This window comes from Neoarius graeffei, chromosome 9 (assembly GCF_027579695.1).
Source record: "Neoarius graeffei isolate fNeoGra1 chromosome 9, fNeoGra1.pri, whole genome shotgun sequence".
In the NCBI taxonomy this organism is placed as follows: Eukaryota; Metazoa; Chordata; class Actinopteri; order Siluriformes; family Ariidae; genus Neoarius; species Neoarius graeffei.
The window spans coordinates 51,805,542-51,827,014 of NC_083577.1; the positions used below are offsets into that span (position 1 = coordinate 51,805,542).

The window sequence follows — 21,473 nt, forward strand, 5'->3', positions numbered from 1 at the left end:
CTTATGACTTTAACTTCACTACATTTGAAAGGCAAATATTGTACTTTTTACTCCACTACATTTCTATCAAGGTCCTCGTTACTCATTACTATGAAGCAACTTTGAAAGTGGATGGTTTTTCTTTTCTTTTCTAAAACATAATTGTTTTTTTCGCAGGTGACACTGAGACAGCCTATCAGTAATCACTAGGGTCATGTCACATCCATAGACTGTATAAAATCAAGATCAATGATTTCTCAGCAGCATTATTGGAACACAATCAGTTGATGGCAGAATAGAAGGAGGTGATTCTTCTGGGGAATGCACACACCCATGGCCATACCTCAAACCCATGTTTCAGTTTTCTGAAAGGAATAAAGATTCATTCCGTTTTAAATGTTTGCTTTGTTTGCCAAAAACGAACCACATCAGAACCTACAAAAACTCGCCGTCTGACCTGCGGAAGCATATTGAGGTATATAAACATTTTATTTCAAGAGAAAGCTTGCAACAAAGTTGCCTGTGCTTTTAGAGCTAGTCATAACATTGCAATAGCTATGCAGTCTGGTTAGTCAAATAACTTTCTATGGATTTTCCCGCCAAGTTGCCATAGCCTTGTCCACGGTTAACTTGGACACTGTTAGTTCGCATGTAAAAACTGATGCTAACATGAATAACGTTAACTTATCTGAAGTCCTTTCATAAATATGTTTTAGCATAATCTTGCCAAATAAACAGAATATAGAAATCTTTCTTTTCTAGTAGCGTTAGCTACCCAATATGATTTCGAGTTTGAAATGTTTGCTAGCATGTCAGGTGGCATTTCACTAACTAGCTAGCTTAACGTTAAACCACCATGATGGCACAGCATGTGTTCATTTTGTGAATTCACATTTCTGTCTTTGGTAACGGCGTTAGGTTTTGTAAGCGTTGTGGCAATAATACAATGATGTGTTGACAGAAAATGTATTTTTAATACTAAAGTGTTTTTAAAAGCAAGTACTTCAGTACTTAAATAAAAATTTGACTGGACAACTTTCACTTGTATCGGAGTAATATTTGACCAGTGGGATCTGTACTTTGACTTAAGTAATGAAGTTGGGTACTTTCTCCACCTCTGACTCAAGCACAGTGAAATTCCTACCCATCTGAAGCAGTGAACACACGCATGCACACACAAGTGAGCAATGAGCGCACACACACTCACTGGAGTGCCTTCTTTAGCCTCACTCTTCTTTCTCTTTTGAAGTTAATAAGACAAAAAATGTCACAAAAAAAAAAACCCACACACAAAGCACAACAATCTCTGTACTGAAGACTCTTCTGTGGCAGAAAACTTTGCATTTGTTTTATGTGGGGTGTCCTCCATACAAGTCCCTGTGAACAAGTTCTTACAATAAAAACAGTAACATATTTGCAGTCTGAACTACTTTTCCAAGCTGTAATGTTACCGGAAATTAATCAACACTTACTGAAGAATCAGATTTAAGAATTCAAAACCACTGTGGTATACGTGTGCTTACATGTCTTTACTATTACAAGGCCTACAGATTAAACCTCTAGATTCAACCCTTTTGTTATTCTCACATCTCCTAACACTGAGAACACAGCAGAAGCCACATAGAGACCATGGCTAAATGTGAGAGAAAATAATCAGAAATGAAAATACTTACAAATTACATTCACGTAAGCCCTCTAAACCTAATAATGTCAGAAAGTAAGTATTTCCATTGCTAACATATTATGCTCATTTCCATAGGCATTACAAAGATACAAAAGCTAATCTCCAGTGAACAGAGGAGTACCACTGTGCCTATTCGACAGAGGTATAACAGGGTATGCAAAAAGCCTTTGCAGCACAGGATTTTCTCATTGAGGATTAGGCATGGAGGGAATAAGAAGCATGACAAACAGACCAGTGCCTGTTTTCAGAAAGCACCAAAAAGTCTTTCCAAAGATAATCAGAGAAGAGTAATTGCTGACACTTAAGGGGATACTTTAACCTTTATGAAATAAATCCCTTTTGTTTTCCTTAGCCACCAAGAGTGTGTGTGTTTGTGTGCAGTCTGAAACAGAACTGCTTAGCTTAGCACACTGAATGAAAGTGTGCAAATACTCATAGCTAGATGTTCTACAGGTCAAAGAGAATCATTAAGCTGAGATTTATGCATTAAGCATGAAACATAGCTATACAAGAATGTGACTCTTACACCATTTTTAGCTGAATTTTTATGTTGCTTTGAACTAAAAGGTTTTGTGTTTGTGCAAGCTGTCTCATATGAAAAAGGAACTGAAAGAGACGGTGAGAACGGCAGAGACAGTGATAGTTGTGGAAAATGCTTTATAAAAAAAAAAGAAAAACTGCCAAACACAAAAACAGTTCCAAAAACACTAGGCGCAGTCAAAGTGGAAAGGCAGGCATGAGATCAGGCCATGCACAAACAGGGTATCGGACATCAAGGCAAACGACAGAAAACCAGATAAACAAACCCGAGTCAAAACCAGAAACAATAATCAGAATCATGTGTGTGATCCATAATTAGATGACTGTGAATATGACATTGAACATGGTGTGTGATTGCTGTAGTCCAGGTAGTCCATGTTTATAGTGTTAGTTTGTGGAGCAGTCTGGGATATGGAGTTTGATGCTGATTTTAGTGTAGTCATAACATAGCGTTGGCAAACCAGGCAATTTACCGATGGTCACTAGCCTAAGGGTAGTGCAAATAAAATTGTATTGTTCTTTATTATTATTATTATTATTATTATTATTATTATTATTATTATTAAGCTAAGGTTTTTATAGGCCTATTACATTTCCAAAGAGCATACAGACATTAGCTCTTATTTGAAAAGAGCAACTAGTTACTGCTAGTTGAAGATAACTTTAGCCTGTAGTCAGCAGTTAGCTTTGGTAGCCCTCTTTTCTTTTAAATATCCACTTTAATATCCATCAAGATGATCCTCTTTCTTATACACAGCTCTTAAAGTCAAACATTGTGACTGTCATTTCCAGATGTACAGTAATAATGTTATAATGTAACAGCCTACAATCTAAAGTGATTTTAAAACACTGCTAATAGTTATAAGATCCCAAAATGGCCTTATATAGCTATGAAAATGAGGAGACCACATAGGAATGATGGACATTTTTATGGAAATAAGTTTAAGATTAGTTTTTATTATAAAAATGAAAAGATGCTGCTAATTTGGTCACACTGAGATGGAAGCCCTATTGCGAAACAGTGTACCCGGTACAATTGCAGAGAGAGAAGCTATGGTGAGCTTGCATTTCCCCAGCTGGTAAATTGCCTTTGTGACATGATGTGTTGATAGGTTAAGTATGATCATGAACAGTGTGGTTTCCAATTATTAGCTGGGTAACTAATAAGCTAAAAAATACTGAGCCAAAGAAGTAGTTTAGAACCTTGCCATTACTAAGTAGCTTGAATACCAGGTTACTAAAAAAAAAAAAAAGTAGTCAGACTATGATGTATTTGACATGTACTTTGATTATTATGAAGCTGTTCTATTAACTTTTACATTATGAAAAATAACTTTTGGTGCAGGAGTGTTGGAAAGGCAAAGAAAGAAGTAAAGTTCGTCCTCAGTTTAATGGTCTGTATCAACACTGGGGACATGCACTTAAGAAGGCCTAGAGCTGGCAGAACCCAATGAACCAAACAGCTACACAAACCAGTCCCCTGTCTGTGAAGGAACCATAGAGATATCCTGAAAATTGGGCTGCTGGAAACAGCCAAGAGTGCACTAGGAGAAAAGTTGCCGAAAAAAAAAATCTAATTCCATTTTCATAACATTTCACTCAACCATATAAAGCAGACCACTTGAGAATATGAAGGTGCTTCACTTTCCTCTGCTACTCTTTGCTACTGTAATTAAACAGCTCCAGAAATTTGTTCAGCCCCAAAAATTAACCTCACAACCACAATCCAGAGGCGGCTGAGACAATACTGTAATGTTCGGTAGTAATTTGAAGCAAGACACAAGTGAACCTATGCAAAACACATTAGGTGATTTTGAACCAAACAATTCTAGGGACTTATTGAGAGGAACTAGCAACTAGACAAACAAGGTAACACTGAACAAGCGAACACAACTGAGCAACAGAGCAATGAGAGAATGTGGAGAAGAGAAAAGACTGAAATCAAAACAAAGACACATGGCATAACAAAAAGAAAAGTGCACGGAAAAACCAAAACAAAAACACCGTGACTCAAACAGGCTCTTGACAAGGTTCCCAGCTCAGAACAGAGATGATTCGTAACATAACCTCCCACTTAACATACAATGACAAGGACCAGATAGAGGCCCAGTGTGCCTAGATAATATGTCCATAGTTGGCAAAAGGACAGGAGGTAAGCATTGCTACTGTTGCACAACATCAGCTCGAGGTCACTTGGACTGATCAGGAGAACCACAACCTCAGAAGGATACTGAAGGGATATGGCAGGCCAGAAAGAAGAAAAAAAAAACAGTGGGCAGTGGTGGCTCAACAGCTAAAGTCAGGGTTACTGATAAGAAGGTCAGGGATTCAAGCCCCAGTACTGCCAAGCTGCCACTTCTGGGCCCTTGAGCAAGGCCCTTAATGCTATCTGCTCCAAGTATCATGGCTGACCCTGTGCTCTGACTCCAGTTTCCTAAGCTGGGATATGTAAAGAAAAGGATTTCACTGTGCTGTAATTTACATGTGACAAATAAAGGCTTCTTCTAAAAAACAGCATGCTGGCTGGTCAGTGGCGGTACCTTGAAAAAATATGTTTAGCCTTTTTTTTTTTTTAAAAAAAGCTTAATTTTATTCTTTTTGCTTTGTATTATTCTTTCGACTGATTTATGTTGTTTTGGCACAAAACATGTTTATTGTGCTATTTGCCATGGTACCGTATATATTATTCTGTAACAGAACTGCATTATTATATCTCTCAGTCTAGCATTTTGGCAGAATTCTCTCTCTTTTTTTTTCTATTGTTGCTGCATTCACGTCCAGCATCGTTCTGTCATTACAATACCCAGAATGTACAAATGTGTCATACGATCATTGGGAACTGTCACTGCAAGCAACTATTCATTAGTAACATAGCACTTGTGAGCTACTAGACAGTTGTTGTACTGGGGGAAGATTCAGTGAAATATGGGTAGGAAAAAACACACAAAGATACTCTCTTTCTTTCAAAAAAAAGACTGATTCAGAGGAAGACTGTCAGCAAAGCACAGTATAACCAGTCTAGTTTTGCAAAAAATGTTTTATTGCTGTTTATATGGAAAATATGCATTACTTTACAAAAAGGTGTCTATGTATGTATGTATGTATGTATGTATGTATGTATGTATGTATGTATATTTAGAGCTAGTGAGCACTTAAGACTATAGGGCTATGAATGCAGTCCTGAAAGCAGATCAGTTCTGAAAGAAAATTTTCACCAAAGAAGATTCTGAAGAGAACTGCAATCTTTAACTACATCTTTTGTGTGTGTGTGTGCGCGCAATGCATGGATGACACATGACTTCTGAAGGTGTGCTGTGGTATCTGGTACCATCACCTTCACAGCAGATCCTTTAGGTTGGACCTCCATGGATCAAACTTGGTTACCAAACACATGCTACAAATACTCAATTGGTTTGAGATCTGGGGAATTTCGAGACCAACCCAACACCCTGAACTCTTTCTCATGCTCATCTCATCTCATTATCTCTAGCCGCTTTATCCTTCTACAGGGTCGCAGGCAAGCTGGAGCCTATCCCAGCTGACTATGGGCGAGAGGCGGGGTACACCCTGGACAAGTCGCCAGGTCATCACAGGGCTGACACATAGACACAGACAACCATTCACACTCACATTCACACCTACAGTCAATTTAGGCTACATCCACACAACAATGGCAACGAGATGTTATTTAAAAATATATCGCGTCCAAATGGGCAACGATCAGTAAAATATCAGGTCCATATAGCAACGCAACGCTTGCTGAAAACGATGCAATACACATGCCACACCTCTAGGGGTGCTGTAAGACGGTCCCTTCGGAGACACCAGAACAATAGAAGAAGTAAGGACGCATGCGCATAAACTATTATGTGCGAGACTTCATATTAGCCACAAAGTCAGGAAAATCTGTTCGTAAAATTACATTATAATGACCAAATACAATGAAAAGTATTTTCCAGTCTCACCTGTGAAAGGTAATCCCATGCGATCTCATTTGGACGGCAAACCTGTTGGTACAGTTAAACGCAGCTAATCTTTATTCTCCGCTTTGACCTTTCCAATATGGCGGCGAGGATGACGTATGATTCTACGCGGAAGGCGGCGTCTTTAATGGTCCGGAATAAATTGAATACTACACGTTGATGGATTAATTTGTTATTTCTCACCTGTGAAAGGTAATCCCATGTGATCTCGTTTGGACATTGATGGACGTTGATGGATTAATTTGCTCCTCTACGCCCTTTTTGAGGAATGTACTGTAGGACTAAAACCAACATCTGAAGAGGTGAGATCGCTCCTTTTTTCCCCTATTTTTGCTGGCGGGATTGACTCTGCCCTAAGGGCAGAGTCTCTCTCTCTCTCTCTCTCTCTCTTTCTCTCTCTCTCACTTTGCACCATTACACAATAAATATTCACAGTGAAAATATTTTGTAAGCGCGTTTCATGAACCAAGTTATAGGATTTGTTGACAACTCGCATCGCATCGCAATGAGAAGATCATTGGCACTACTGGTGTTAAGAATCAGACCATTTCATGAATGAATATTTTGCTGTACAGCTGCAGTGTTTGTACAATTGCATGTTTTTGCTTCACTATTACTGTCACTATTCTGCTTCTTGCATTACTACTGTGAACTAACACTGAACATAATAATAATAATAATATCCAAGCTCGTGTTTCACTCTCACTAGTGCTCTGTAAGGCTTTTTCCTGGTGATATTCGTTACACTTCTACCCGGCGTGAAGCACTCACAGTCATGTGGTTGTGACGTCATCGTAAACAAATCCGTTCTACTCATCCAGACGACTTCACAACGGCAACGTTGCCAGATCTTTCCACTCTGGAACCCGTTCTCAAAAAGATTGCGTTTTGGGCACCCAAAACGCCGGTGCCGTGTGGACGCCAGGCCTAAACGATAAGCAATTGTATCAGAGTCACCTGAATCCATTGCCATGTGGACAGGGCCTTAGAGTCACCAGTTAACCTAACCTGCATGTCTTTGGACTGTGGGGGAAACCGAAGCACCTAGAGGAAACCCACGCGGACACGGGTAGAACATGCAAACTCCACACAGAAAGGCCCTCGCCGGCCACAGGGCTCGAACCCGGACCTTCTTGCTGTGAGGCGACAGCGCTAACCACTACACCACCGTGCCGCCTCTTTCTCATGCTCCTCAAACTATTTCTGAACATTTTTGCAGTGTGGCAGGGAGCACTGTCCTGCTGAAAGAGTCCACTGCCATTAGGGAATACCACTGCCATGAAGGGGTGTACTTGGTGTGCAACAATGTTTAGATAGGTGGTATATATCAAAGTAACATCCACATGAATGCCAGGACCCAAGGTTTCCCAGCAGGATCACACTGCCTCTGCCGGCTTGCCTTCTTCCCATAGTGCATCCTGGTGCCATCTCTTCAGCAGGTGAGCTGTCCACATGATAGAAAATGTGATTCATCAGACCAGGCCACCTTCTTCCACTGCTCCATGGTCCAGTTTTGATACTCATGTGCCCATTGAAGGTGCTTTTGGCGGTGGACAGGGGTCAGCGTCGGCACTCTGACCAGTCTTTAGAAATATTACTTGAGTATATATATATATATATATATATATATATATATATATATATATATATATATATATATGTGTGGCAGCAATGTTTGGTTTATATTACAATCTCTGAAGAATGGTCCTGATGTAGTGACATGCTGATAACCTGAGATAAATATGTGACTTCCTCAATGCTGCATCAGATCTATAGCCTGTGTTGTTGTAATGACACATTAGTGCTAATACATCTGTTAGAACAAACAGCAGAATGATTTTGCTTAACAAAAGAGTCAATGCCATATTACAGAATTTAAGTCTGACATATTTATGTGTTCCAATCCATAAACTCCAATCCAATCCATAAAACCATGATTTTTTTCTGGGGTTTTTTCCCACATTTCTCTTGCTGAAGGCCACAGAAAAAAGGTCACAGAAAAAAAGGAAAACTATCTGCAGCAAGCAACGACAACAAATAATGAAAGCTACACTGGTTTAATTTCATTCTCAACTCACACACAATCTTTGCAGCATGGTAGTGAAAGTGGTTAGCATTGTTGCCTCACAGCAAGAAGGTTCTGGGTTCAAGCCCAGCGGCCAACAGGGGCCTTTCTGTGTGGAGTTTGTATGTTCTCCCCATGTCTGCGTGGGTTTCCTCCGGGTGCTCTGGTTTCCCCCACAGTTCAGAGACATGCAGTTAGGTTACCATGGGACGGCCTTGGGCTGAAGTGCCCAAGGGTGGCGGTGCGCAAGTACGCGGCGGCTTTGCGCCCCTATGATGAACTAAATTTCGTTGTACATTTGTGCAGTGACAATAATGGCATTCTATTCTATTCCCTCAAACACTGGTGCTACGACTCTGCATTACTTAGAGGAGCGTCATTAAAAACCTGCACTGAGTCTCAAAGCTCTCTCTGTCCTTGTAGTCTCATGAATACAGTGGTATCCCAATTCTGTTTAGCTCCTAGTTTCATCTCACTGGGCATATTACAGCTGAGCTCCTTTTTAGCCACTGATAACTGGAATAATCACACTGCCATTTCTTCCTCCAAGGAGCCTTTGTGCTCCTTCAGTCCTGTCTCCCCAAATATTTCCACAATTACCTCTCAACCTGACGACTCCACGGGCTCAGTTCAGTGCCATATTTGTGGTGTCAGGACAAAGACCCAAACAAATTCTGCAAAGTAACATTCTGCAGGGGTGTTTTATACTGAGAGATGCCACATAGATCATAGAATACTAATGAAATTCCTGACAAGATGAGTTATGAAATTACACAAGCAGCCACAAATATTTCCTTACAGAGAAGAGGAAACATTTAGCCTAAGGACTGCAGCATTCAAGACACATTTGTATAAATGTTTAAAGCCTTGGAGCAAGGGGTTGTGTCGGAATTTTAATATTTAAACAGCAAATAATTAACAGTGTCCAAACTAAGAATGGTGTGTCCTTGTTTTATTTGACATACAGTTCCTTATGCATATTTTACATACCCCATGAGAGGATCCACAGCTATTCCTTTTGGATTCAACAGGTCCAGTTCTATTATAGTAACACACGTCTCTCCATTCCAGCTGCAAACAAATATCCTGCTGTTTGCTCGGTCCACAAAGTAGAAGTTTCCTGTGAGCCAGTCGATAACCATTTGTTCAATACCTAAATGGAAAAATAAAAAGGGGTGAGATGCAGTAAAACAGTGACAATATTTAGGACTTGGCTCACAGTGAGAAATATAATTGGAATTAGCAATGGTAAATCTCAAAGGGACAAGTGTAAGGCTGTTTTCACAAATCTTCAGAATGAATCAATTACCAAGACAGGTGCATGGTTTCATCAGTCATCAGACATAATGGCAGCTTGTCAGAACCTCTCAGCACATGCCAGTAGAACAAATTTAATAATGAATAGAAAACTCTAACTTCTAACGTACAGCGCACAACTCTGTCTAGGTTAAAATAAACTGGCATGGAAGAAGGACCCAGGTGGCAATCTGGCACAGAAATATGGCACTAAAATAAACAGTTGCAAACAGAGTTTATAGGCCAAAATTCCAAAACGTTAATATTTCATTCACATTAAGCACTGCAAAGAGCTACTGATTGATTGATTGATTGATTGATTGATTGATTGATTGATTGATTGATTGATTGATTGATTGGTCAATCAGTAGTTGCACCAATTGTTTTAGCTGAAAATGCAAGTTTGTACAGAAATGCCAATTTATATGAAGGGGCAGATATACAGATTTCATGGCTTGGCTATTGTTTATTATTCCCACTTGCCCACTGAACAAGTACAACACACACACACACACACACACACACACACACACACACACACACACACACAAAAAAAAAAAAAATATGCTCTTTAATGGCTTTTATAAAATCACATGGCCATTGTGTTTCAAAATAATATCCTTCACAGTTTTGTGATGCACCTTGGTGCTTTCACTGCAGTACATAATACAAATCCCACCACCTTGCTATGCTGCACACATCAGCCAAGGTGTGGTCTGCTGTCAATAGAATAGTTGTTACTATGTGGATTAATTAGCGTACATGAATGGCAATCTTTTCTCATGAAACAGGAATATACAAGTATGTTATCTAACTATCCTTACTTCAGATAATCACCTTGCCTCAAACATATCAAGAGAAAATAAGGATGCTAGCCACACTTGAAAAAATATATTTTAAATGCAATGCAAGGACAAAGCACCAGATCTAACTGCCAAAAGTTTAAAAGTAGACTGCCTTTCAGATTTTTCAAGTGTACGTCATAAAAAGAATTTTCCCTGACACCCAATTATTTTTGTTTAGTGGACTGAAAGCTACTGAATTCGAATTACAGACTTCCAATTTTATTCATTATTATTATTATTATTATTATTATTATTATAACAATTAATGAATTTAGGGCCATGGGGCCCTAAATTCTCCGCTATTTTTTCCTGCTTCACCATGATGCAATACAAGATACTACGTCATGCATCACATGGTGGGCTTTCCTTGTTCGCACAAGGCATTGTGGGATACAAATTTGAAACAGGAGAGAAAAATGGAGGGCGTGAGTGTATGAATGAAATGTGGAAGACCGACTACAGTAACGGAAAGAAAGAAGACATTATGTTGTGAAGGAAAGGAAATACAGGACCAAACTAATAAATATCAACAGTCAGCGAGCACCTCGGTGTGATCAGCTGTTCATTTAGCGGCAGAATGATGTAACTGTCAGTGCATGGTCAAGGTAAACCTGTAGATGGCAGTAATGCAACACTGGATGCTGCCGTAAAACCCAAAAGAAGAAGAAGAAGAGGAGGCTGAAGGTAAGCATACACATGCACACACAGACTTCCTCTGTCTGCTTGACTGTGCAAAGGGAGTGATTTCATGCACATTATTTGCTAGGGAATGCCCTCAAATTAAATAACTTTCCAGCCATAAAATGGCATGGTTTTTTAAAAAGATATTACGGAAATAAACATATATCACATGATCTGGCGACTTGTCCAGGGTGTACCCCGCCTTTCGCCCGTAGTCAGCTGGGATAGGCTCCAGCTTGCCTGCGACCCTGTAGAAGGATAAAGCGGCTAGAGATAATGAGATGAGAGATGAGACATATATCACAATGATCAAATTTCAGAGGGAACTAAATTTCACTGATTTTATGAAATCGAAAGGTTATCTAGTTTTAATTTGTGGTTAACCCAAATGCTTGTGGGTTAAGTAATGGATTTTATTTGATTTGGCCACCCTGACATCCCAGTTTAAAATCAGATGATTATTTATTATTTCAAAATGTATTAATTCCAATAAAGGTATAATGTATAGCTTATGAACGAAATGAAAATGCTGTCTATAAGTCAGACTACAAAAGAGAGCATCCACTGAATAAAATGTGATGTGTGGCAATTAGAAATGAATTGCTTTGAGTATTAGTTTACTGACCCATATGCTTGTCGCCTTTATGACTTGATTCACATTACCACGTCTCTTAACTTGGAACATCTATTTCAATTCCTGCTCTAGCTCTCCTTTGTATCTTACTTAAAACTGTGTTTGTCATCAGACATTGTTACAAAGCATAATTTTTAAGCATTATTGGATTCAAATACAACTGAAATAATGTCTTACTGTGAAAACTCTGTCCTGATTTTATTTCCCGCTCTTTGGAAAAGCCGATTGGTTTCCTCATCTTCGCACACCAGAGCTGCCCAGCTGACCTAGAGGATGTGACCCAGCACACTGATTCCTCGTTGTGGTTAAAATCCAAAGAATGGGTCCCATTTGAGTCCAGAAATTTCAAGATCTGCAGACTAGATCCATTAAGAGCTGTAATCACGATATTATCCAAGCTCGCAATCATCAGAGCAGCAGGACTCTCACTGGGATCTGAAATAAAAGTAAGGGCAAAATGGTGACAAGTCAGCATGAAGTCAAGCATTTCCCAGCCATTTGAAGCATTCAACATGATGAGATAATGCAGGTTTGAGCTGTGTGAATGAGAATTGAGGGTAGGAAGAACACTTTGCTATGAATAATGAAGTCTTTATTTGCCATTATGTGCTAAATAATTTACACTGATGATCTCCTTGGTGTTGGACACTTCTTCTTTTCATTTAAGACGTAAGCAACATCCATACAAGGAATTTCAACATTAGGTCTGGCTAAGATTTCAAGCCTAGTGACCATTTTGAAGGCATCAAAACATTCAAATCACTGAGAGTATTGGAATGAAAAATTTATTAAAAATTGTGACCACGACTAAAAAGTGTTACTTTAGCTGGTATAGACCCCTTTCACTGACGTCACCCGAAACCGGAAGTAAACAGACCCTGCGCCATTTTGGAAGACCAACAAACTCGTGATTAGGGGAAAATAACGGCAGCGGTATGTGAACCCACGAGAATAAAGTGGAGTGGCAAACGACTTAAACAAACAAATCTGAGCTGTTTTATTTATGATTTATTGGCCCAACAGTAGTCTCATCTCGTCTCGTCTTCTTCCGCTTATCCGGGACCGGGTCGCGGAGGCAGCAGTCTAAGCATGGAAGCCCAAACTTCCCTTTCCCCAGACACCTCGGCCAGCTCCTCGGGAAGAACACCGAGGTGTTCCCAGGCCAGCCGAGAGACATAGTCCCTCCAGCATGTCCTGGGTCTTCCCCGGGGCCTCTTCCCGGGGGCACATGCCTGGAACACCTCCCCAGGGAGGCGTCCAGGAGGCATCCGAAAAAGATGCCCGAGCCACCTCAGCTGATTCCTCTCGATGTGGAGGAGCAGCGGCTCTACTCCGAGCTCCTCCCGAGTGACTGTGCTTCTCACCCTATCTCTAAGGGAGCGCCCAGCCACCCTGCGAAGGAAACTCATTTCGGCCACTTGTATCCGCGATCTTGTTCTTTCGGTCATTACCCAAAGCCCATGACCATAGGTGAGAGTCGGAACGTAGATCGACCGGTAAATTGAGAGCTTCGCCTTTTGGCTCAGCTCCTTCTTCACCACGACGGACCGGTAAAGCAACTGCATCACTGCGGAGGCTGCACCGATCCGCCTGTCGATCTCATGCTCCATCCTTCCCTCACTCGTGAACAAGATCCCAAGATACTTAAACTCCTCCACTTGAGGCAGGACTTCTCCACCAACCTGGAGAGGGCAAGCCACCCTTTTCCAGTTGAGAACCATGGCCTCGGACTTGGAGGTGCTGATTCTCATCCCAGCCGCTTCACACTTGACTGCAAATCACCCCAGTGCATGCTGAAGGTCCTGGTTTGAAGAAGCCAACAGGACAACATCATCCGCAAAAAGCAGAGATGAAATCCTGTGGTTCCCAAACAGGATTCCTTCCGGCCCCTGGCTGTGCCTAGAAATTCTGTCCATAAAAATTATGAACAGAACCGGTGACAAAGGGCAGCCCTGCCAGAGTCCAACATGCACTGGGAACAGGTCTGACTTACTGCCGGCAATGCGAACCAGACTCCTGCTCCGTTCGTACAGGGACCGGACAGCCCTTAGCAAAGAGCCCCGAACCCCATACTCCCGAAGCACCCCCCACAGAATACCACGGGGGACACGGTCAAATGCCTTCTCCAGATCCACAAAGCACATGTGGACTGGTTGGGCAAACTCCCATGAACCCTCGAGCACCCTATGAAGGGTATAGAGGTGGTCCAGTGTTCCGCGACCAGGACGAAAACCGCATTGTTCCTCCTGGATCCGAGGTTCGACTATTGGTCGAATTCTCCTCTCCAGTACCCTGGAGTAAACTTTCCCTGGGAGGCTGAGAAGTGTGATTCCCTTATAATTGGAGCACACTCTCCGGTCCCCTTTCTTAAAAAGAGGGACCACCACCCCAGTCTGCCACTCCAGAGGCACTGTCCCTGACCGCCACGCGACGTTGCAGAGGCGTGTCAACCAAGACAGCCCCACAACATCCAGAGACTTGAGATACTCAGGGCGGATCTCATCCACCCCCGGTGCCTTGCCACCGAGGAGCTTGCAAACCACCTCAGTGACTTCAGCTTGGGTAATGGACGAGTCCACCTCTGAGTCATCAGCCTCAGTCTCCTCAGTGGAAGACATGATGGTGGGATTGAGGAGATCCTCAAAGTATTCCTTTCACCGCCCGACAATGTCCCCAGTCGAGGTCAACAGCTCCCCACCCGCACTGTAAACAGTGTTGGCAGAGTACTGCTTCCCCCTCCTGAGGCGCCGGATGGTTTGCCAGAATTTCTTCGAGGCCGACCGATAGTCCTTCTCCATGGCCTCCCCAAACTCCTCCCAGTTCCGAGTTTTTGCCTCCGCAACTGCCCGAGCTGCAGCACGCCTGGCCTGCCGATACCCGTCAGCTGCCTCAGGAGTCCCGGAGGTCAACATGGCCCGATAGGACTCCTTCTTCAGCTTGACGGCATCCCTTACTTCCGGTGTCCACCACCGGGTTCGGGGATTGCCGCCCCGACAGGCACCGGAGACCTTGCGGCCACAGCTCCGAACAGCTGCGTCCACAATGGAGGTAGAGAACATGGTCCACTCAGACTCAATGTCCCCTGCCTCCCTCGGAAGCTGTGAAAAGCTCTCCCGGAGGTGGGAGTTAAAGACCTCCCCAACAGAGTGCTCGGCCAGACGTTCCCAGCAGACCCTCACCATACGTTTGGGCCTGCCAGGTCTGTCCAGCTTCCTCCTCCGCCAGCGGATCCAACTCACCACCAGGTGGTGATCAGTTGACAGCTCAGCCCCTCTCTTCACCTGAGTGTCCAAGACATAGGGCCGGAGATCAGATGAAACGACTACAAAGTCGATCACTGACCTCCGACCTAAGGTGTCCTGGTGCCACGTGCACTTATGGACACCCCATGCTCGAACATGGTGTTCGTTATGGACAAACCGTGACTAGCACAGAAGTCCAATAACAAAACACCACTCGGGTTCAGATCGGGAAGGCCGTTCCTCCCAACCACGCCGCTCCAGGTGTCACTGTCGTCACCCACGTGAGCATTGAAGTCCCCCAGTAGCACAATGGAGTCCCCAGTCTGAGCACCCCTCAGTACCTCTCCCAGGGACTCCAAGAAGGCTGGATACTCTATACTGCTATTTGGCCCGTAGGCACAAACAACAGCAAGAGCCCTCTCCCCAATCCAAAGGCGCAGAGAGGCGACCCTCTCGTTCACTGGGGTAAACTGCAACATATGGCGGCTGAGCTGGGGAGCTATAAGCAAGCCCACACCAGCCCGCCGCCGCTCACCACGGGCGACTCCAGAGAAGTGGAAAGTCCAGCCCCTCTCGAGGAGCTGGGTTCCAGAGCCCAAGCTGTGTGTGGAGGTGAGCCCGACTATCTCTAGCCGGTACCTCTCAACCTCCCGCACAAGCTCAGGCTCTTTCCCCCCCAGCGAAGTGACATTCCATGTCCCAACAGCCAGCCGCTGTGTCCGGGGATCAGGTCGTCGAGGCCCCTGCCTTCGACTGCCACCCAATCCACACTGCACCAATCCCCTACTGTTACCTCTGTGGGTGGTGAACCCACAGGAGGTCAGGCCCACGTCACCTCTTTGGGCTGAGCCCGGCCGGGCCCCATGGGCAAAGGCCCGGCCACCAAGCGCTCACATACGAGCCCCAACCCCGGGCCTGGCTCCAGGGTGGGGCCCCGGCTGCGTCATACCGGGCGACGTCACGGTCCTTGCTTTTTTCTCCATAGGGGTTTTTGGTGAACTGCTCTTGGTCTGGCCTGTCATCTAGGACCTGTATGCCTTGGGAAACCCTGACAGGGGCATAATGCCCCCGACAACATAGCTCCTAGGATCATTCAAGCACACAAACCCCTCCACCACAATAAGGTGGCAGTTCTAGGAGGGGGCCCAACAGTAGACTTGAAAGAAACCTGTGTGAGACTTGGCAAAAAACTGTGGATATAATGGATAAGTCTGTGCATGATCTGCGGACACTTTGAGGTAAGCAAACGCAAGAAATTCAGATTTAAAACATGCTAAATTGGCCCCAAGTTGATAACTGTATGAGGAGCAAGCCTCCCAGACTTCTACAATTTAATAATAATAATAATAATAATAATAATAATAATTTAGGATGGTTTGGGGCTTGCTCGCTGCTGCCAGGTTGGTTGTTGAGTAGCCTGACTGTTTTTTTTTTTCTTGCATGTGGTATCATTGTTGACGCGAGGTTGTTTTTTGAACATGCCAATGCGGACACGATTTCCCCTGATGAGTTATGACTTCAGACGCGATGCGTGTGTGGAGGTGTGGAGTCCGTGTGATATGTGCATAAGATAGGCTTCTCATGTGTTTGGAGATCTGCGCTCTGAGACAAGCGCAAGCGCCCCCCAAGGGAAAAAAAGGCACCCCCCCCGAAAATATCGGCATAGTTCGAACACTGAGTGTAGGCACTGGGTGTAAACAACAAATAGTTTACAATGTCTGGGTAGCAAACAGATGGCAGAATTGGTGTCCGGTCCTCCTTATGTTTCCATTCTCCCTTGCCGCAAGTCTTATCATATGGGTCAAACCCATCAATCACAGCCAGTTTCTGCACATACCATGCCCTTGCAGCTGGTAATGTACTCACATAACCAGAATTATCATCCATCGTGTCACTTTACTCTCGCTCGTACTTTGTTTTATATTGTGAGTGCATGTACTTGGTCTTCCAATATGGCGCCTAACAAAATCTCATGGCACGGTGACGTCATGTGAAAGGGGTCTATAGTCTTAGGACTAACTATAGCTTACTACAGATTAGATTAGATAAAACTTTATTGATCCCTTTGGGTGGGTTCCCTTAGGCACAAGTTCTACAAAAAAAAAATCTTTGTTCAGCTGTTCAAACAAAGGAATTTCTATGTTTCCCAAGAAATTATGTGTCATACAATTTAACCTTCATACTGAAGTACATTGCAAGTACTTCCTGAAAGATCTTATAGAGCCTTAGCCTTTTATATTTATAGTCAAAGATTTATTCATGGACCCAGCCAAGAGTTCTATCCATCCATCCAGGCATATCACTACAGTAACATGACCACTCTGACGACTTCAGCCGTCAAAGCGTCTAGGGAACATCACAGTAGTGATTTCCCATTGTCTTCTACTGGATTATTATAGCAGTTTTCTCCTCTCAACCATTCACACTCATGGATAATTTAGAGCCACCAATTAGCCTAACTTGCATATCTTTGGACTGTGGGGGAAACTGGAGCACCCGGAGTAAACCCATGCAGAATCCATACAGAAAGGCCCCTGTCAGCTGCTGGGCTCGAACCCAGAACCTTCTTGCTGTGAGGCGACAGTGCTAACCACTACACCACCATAAGTTCTATAAAGTATTTTATTTTTCAAGAAAAAAAAGTATAAATGCATGGCTGTTATGCTAATAAACTCTATAAATCAACCTGTCTTCTTTCAACTACAAAAACTGAATGTAACCTCCCACATCACAAAGCTAGTAGTAATTATTTGTGGAGGGTTTTTGTTGTTGTTTGTTTTTACACACAATAAGTGGCTGCAACAACATTTCCACTTTGGCTCTAATTACTATGGCTGTGCAGGAAACAGTAAACTTTTTATTTTGTAGAAAAGAAAAAATGTACTTTGTTTCTTAAAAAATAACATGACTAGTTTTGAATAAAAAGTATGAATAAAGATTATAGTTGCAACTAAAACACATACCATGAAATTAAAAAATGAGAGAAAATGGAACCAGTGTTGATTAAACTATGTGGCAATCACCCGCAAAAATAAATCAGCAGTACTCAGTACGCCAACAGTATCTAGCGGAAAGCATAACAAACTGGTGAAGCTTCGAGTTTTTTTTTTTTTTTAATCTTATTAAACATTCACTTGACAAATGTATTTTTCATACTCTGCCAGTCCCCATCTGATGGCCAGGAAGTGGGATTGCACAAAAATTTATATGCATGAGCTTTTACAACTAATGGAAACTCCATAGTTATCCTTACTCTACAACCTCTTTCTGCTAAATGAATATTAATGTAGGTGAGCTGTAAGTTCAGTTAAGTTTATGGGTAATGATATTCAGTTTATTCCTCCTAGGAAAGCAGTCACGTTGATTAAAAGCAGCCCCGATGCTGCATCTACTGCAAGGTGTGCTGTGCCTTGCAGCTATTTCCCATTGAGTGTACTGTACCTTAATCCCCATTCAATTTCTTTGCTATCAACACTTGCGCAAACTGGTTTCAGACCAATAAATACACAAGGGCACTTCATTTTTCCAGGTCACAATTTCTTATAGAAAGCCCGACCTTTGTGGTTTTACATATTGTGGAGTATATACAGTATTGTGACTTATAATCCATGAATGGTGTTGTGATTACTGTTCTGCATTTATTAAAAGATTTACATCAGGTCCTGCCGTGTTCGCTCTAAAACTGAGACGCGTTCTTTGTGGGACCAGTGAAAAATGAATCTGAAACCTGTATATGACAACAGGCAGCTTCATAATCACAGTAATTAACTTACTCTTCCTAACCTTTACAAAAGCCTAGCACTAATGATGTTAGCATGGGAGAGACAAAATAGGCCACTCAACTCCATTCACCTAAGCAGACAGAAATTCTACGAGGAGCTACAATCTAACAATCCATCACTGCCCTGAAATCCGTTTGCTCTCTTGATTAAACACTACCAAGTTTTTAGCCAATTTGACCTGTGAATGCATCTGTCTAGAACTGTAGTTCTCGGTTTCCCTTTGAAAGCCTCATTACAGAGCAGCAGATTTAATGATAAAAGTGATTGGATTTCGTACTCATGAGCAGCTGCACTCCCACCCAGGTGCCATTAGGCATGTAATCTATAGGCAGCCCTGATGTAGCTCAACAATAGCTCTTCTTCAGGTTTTTCCATTACTAAAATGCCTTTCCACTTGAGGGCTGGTTTTTCTGCAGTGGGGCTCAGACAGTTGTGTAACTCACATACTGGGCCTCACTTTTCAATCTTTCTGTAAAGGTGTGTGTAAATATTTATATGCAATCCAAACCTAAACAAAAAATTTCTATCAGATTTACAAACGTTTCAGAAAGACTGCTTTTCTTTGTACTCATGTATATGATCACCCATACCATAAAGGCTGAAAGACAGAGGGAGAAGTTATTTTGACTATATAATGATAAATGTATATAATAATAATAGGTGGCACGGTGGTGTAGTGGTTAGCACTGTCGCCTCACAGCAAGAAAGTCCTGGGTTCGAGCCCAGCGGCCAATGAGAGCCTTTCTGTGTGGAGTTTGCATGTTCTCCCCATATCTGCATGGGTTTCCTCTGGGTGCTCTGGTTTCCCCCACAGTCCAAAGACATTCAAGTTAGGCTAATTGGTGGCTCTAAATTTACTGTAGGTGTGAATGGTTGTTTGTCTCTATGTGTCAGCCCCAGGATGATCTGGCGACTTGTCCAGGGTGTACCCTGCCACTCACCCATAGTCAGCTGGGACAGGCTCCAGTTTGCCCGCAACCCTGCACAGGATAAGTGGTTATGGATAATGGATGGATGATAATAATAATAATTATAATAATAATAATGGGGGCACAATGATGCCATGTTTAGCACGATTGCCCCACAGCAAGAAGGTTCTAGGTTCGATCCTTGCAACTGATCGGGGCCTTTCTGTGTGGAGTTTGCATTTTCTCCTCGTACCTGCGTGGGTTTCCTCCGGGTGCTCCAGTTTCCCTCACAGTCCAAAAACATGTGGATTAGGTCAACTGGTTACTCTCAATTGCCAATAGGTGTGTATATAAGTGTGAACAACTGTCTGTCTCTCTATGTTGGCCCTGCAATGGATTGGCGACCCATCCAGGGTGTGCCCCACCTCTTGCCCAATGTCAGCTGGGATTGGTTCTGGCTTCTCCATGACCCACAATGGATAAGTGGTATACAAAATGAAATAATGATAAGAAGAAATCACTAACTTTTCCGACAGCTGAGGCATTTGTTTATGGCTCATGGCCAATTTATTAATTAATGGGTTTGTGTTGACTCACTTTCTTTAATTAGATTTTTAGATTTTTTAAATTAATGTCAATAATATAGAATGACCCAATGAAGTAGTGTGAGGAGTTGTTTTTGACAGAGACTCCAAAATTCTTCTATAAGTTGCTCTGGATAAGGGCATCTGCTAAATGCTGTGAACATAATACAAATGCTGAATTTAAACTTATATATTCCACATATTTAATATGTGGAATATTCCGGTGGCACGGTGGTGTAGTGGTTAGCGCTGTCGCCTCACAGCAAGAAGGTCCAGGTTCGAGCCCCGTGGCCAATGAGGGCCTTTCTGTGCGGAGTTTGCATGTTCTCCCCATGTCCGCGTGGGTTTCCTCCGGGTGCTCCGGTTTCCCCCACAGTCCAAAGACATGCAGGTTAGGTTAACTGGTGACTCTAAATTGACCCTAGGTGTGAATGGTTGTCTGTGTCTATGTGTCAGCCCTGTGATGAGTATATGTGATAGAGCATAAGTACATATAAACATTTTTCCAAATTGACCTGATTTTTATGAGTAACAAATATTGGGTTAATAAGTCACTTTGTGATATACTCTGCTTCACATTAACCCACCTCACACACCACTACACCATTGATTATTTTCCTGTAACAGCATAATTTGTCATGCTTTATTCCTTATTTAATCGTACACAATTACAGAATTATTATACATTCTTTCTGTAACACAGAACATCAGAACCAGATCATGCATAGATCAGTGGGTTACAGTTGATTTATATCAATAATATACAGTGGTGCTTGAAAGTTTGTGAACCCTATAGAATTTTCTACATTTCTGCATAAATATGACATAAAACATCATCAGATTTTCACACAAGTCCTAAAAGTAGATAAAGAGAACCCAGTTAAACAAATGAGACAAAAATATTATACTTGTTCATTTATGTACTGAGGAAAATGATCCAATATTACATATCTGTGAGTGGCAAAAGTATGTGAACCTTTGCTTTCAGTATCTGATGTGACCCCCCTGTGCAGCAATAACTGCAACTAAACGTTTCCAGTAACTGTTGATCGGTCCTGCACACCGGCTTAGAGGAATTTTAGCCCATTCCTCCATACAGAACAGCTTCAACTCTGGGATGTTGGTGGGTTTCCTCACATGAACTGCTCGCTTCAGGTCCTTCCACAACATTTTGATTGGATTAAGGTCAGGACTTTGACCTGGCCATTCCAAAACATAAACTTTATTCTTCTTTAACCATTCTTTGGTAG

At 42.4% G+C, this 21,473-nt stretch overlaps 1 protein-coding gene across 1 annotated transcript in view; it reads right to left on the reverse strand.

Annotated features, from left to right (window-relative positions):
* lrp1bb (low density lipoprotein receptor-related protein 1Bb) overlaps window positions 1-21,473 on the reverse strand; it is a 314,777-nt gene that overhangs the window by 290,414 nt on the left and 2,890 nt on the right. Inside the window, exons 5-6 of the mRNA XM_060930558.1 lie at window positions 11,885-12,142; window positions 9,242-9,404 (exon numbers count right to left, since the gene is read on the reverse strand). Coding sequence (XP_060786541.1) covers window positions 9,242-9,404; window positions 11,885-12,142 — 421 coding nt within the window. The remainder of the gene's footprint in view (window positions 1-9,241; window positions 9,405-11,884; window positions 12,143-21,473) is intronic.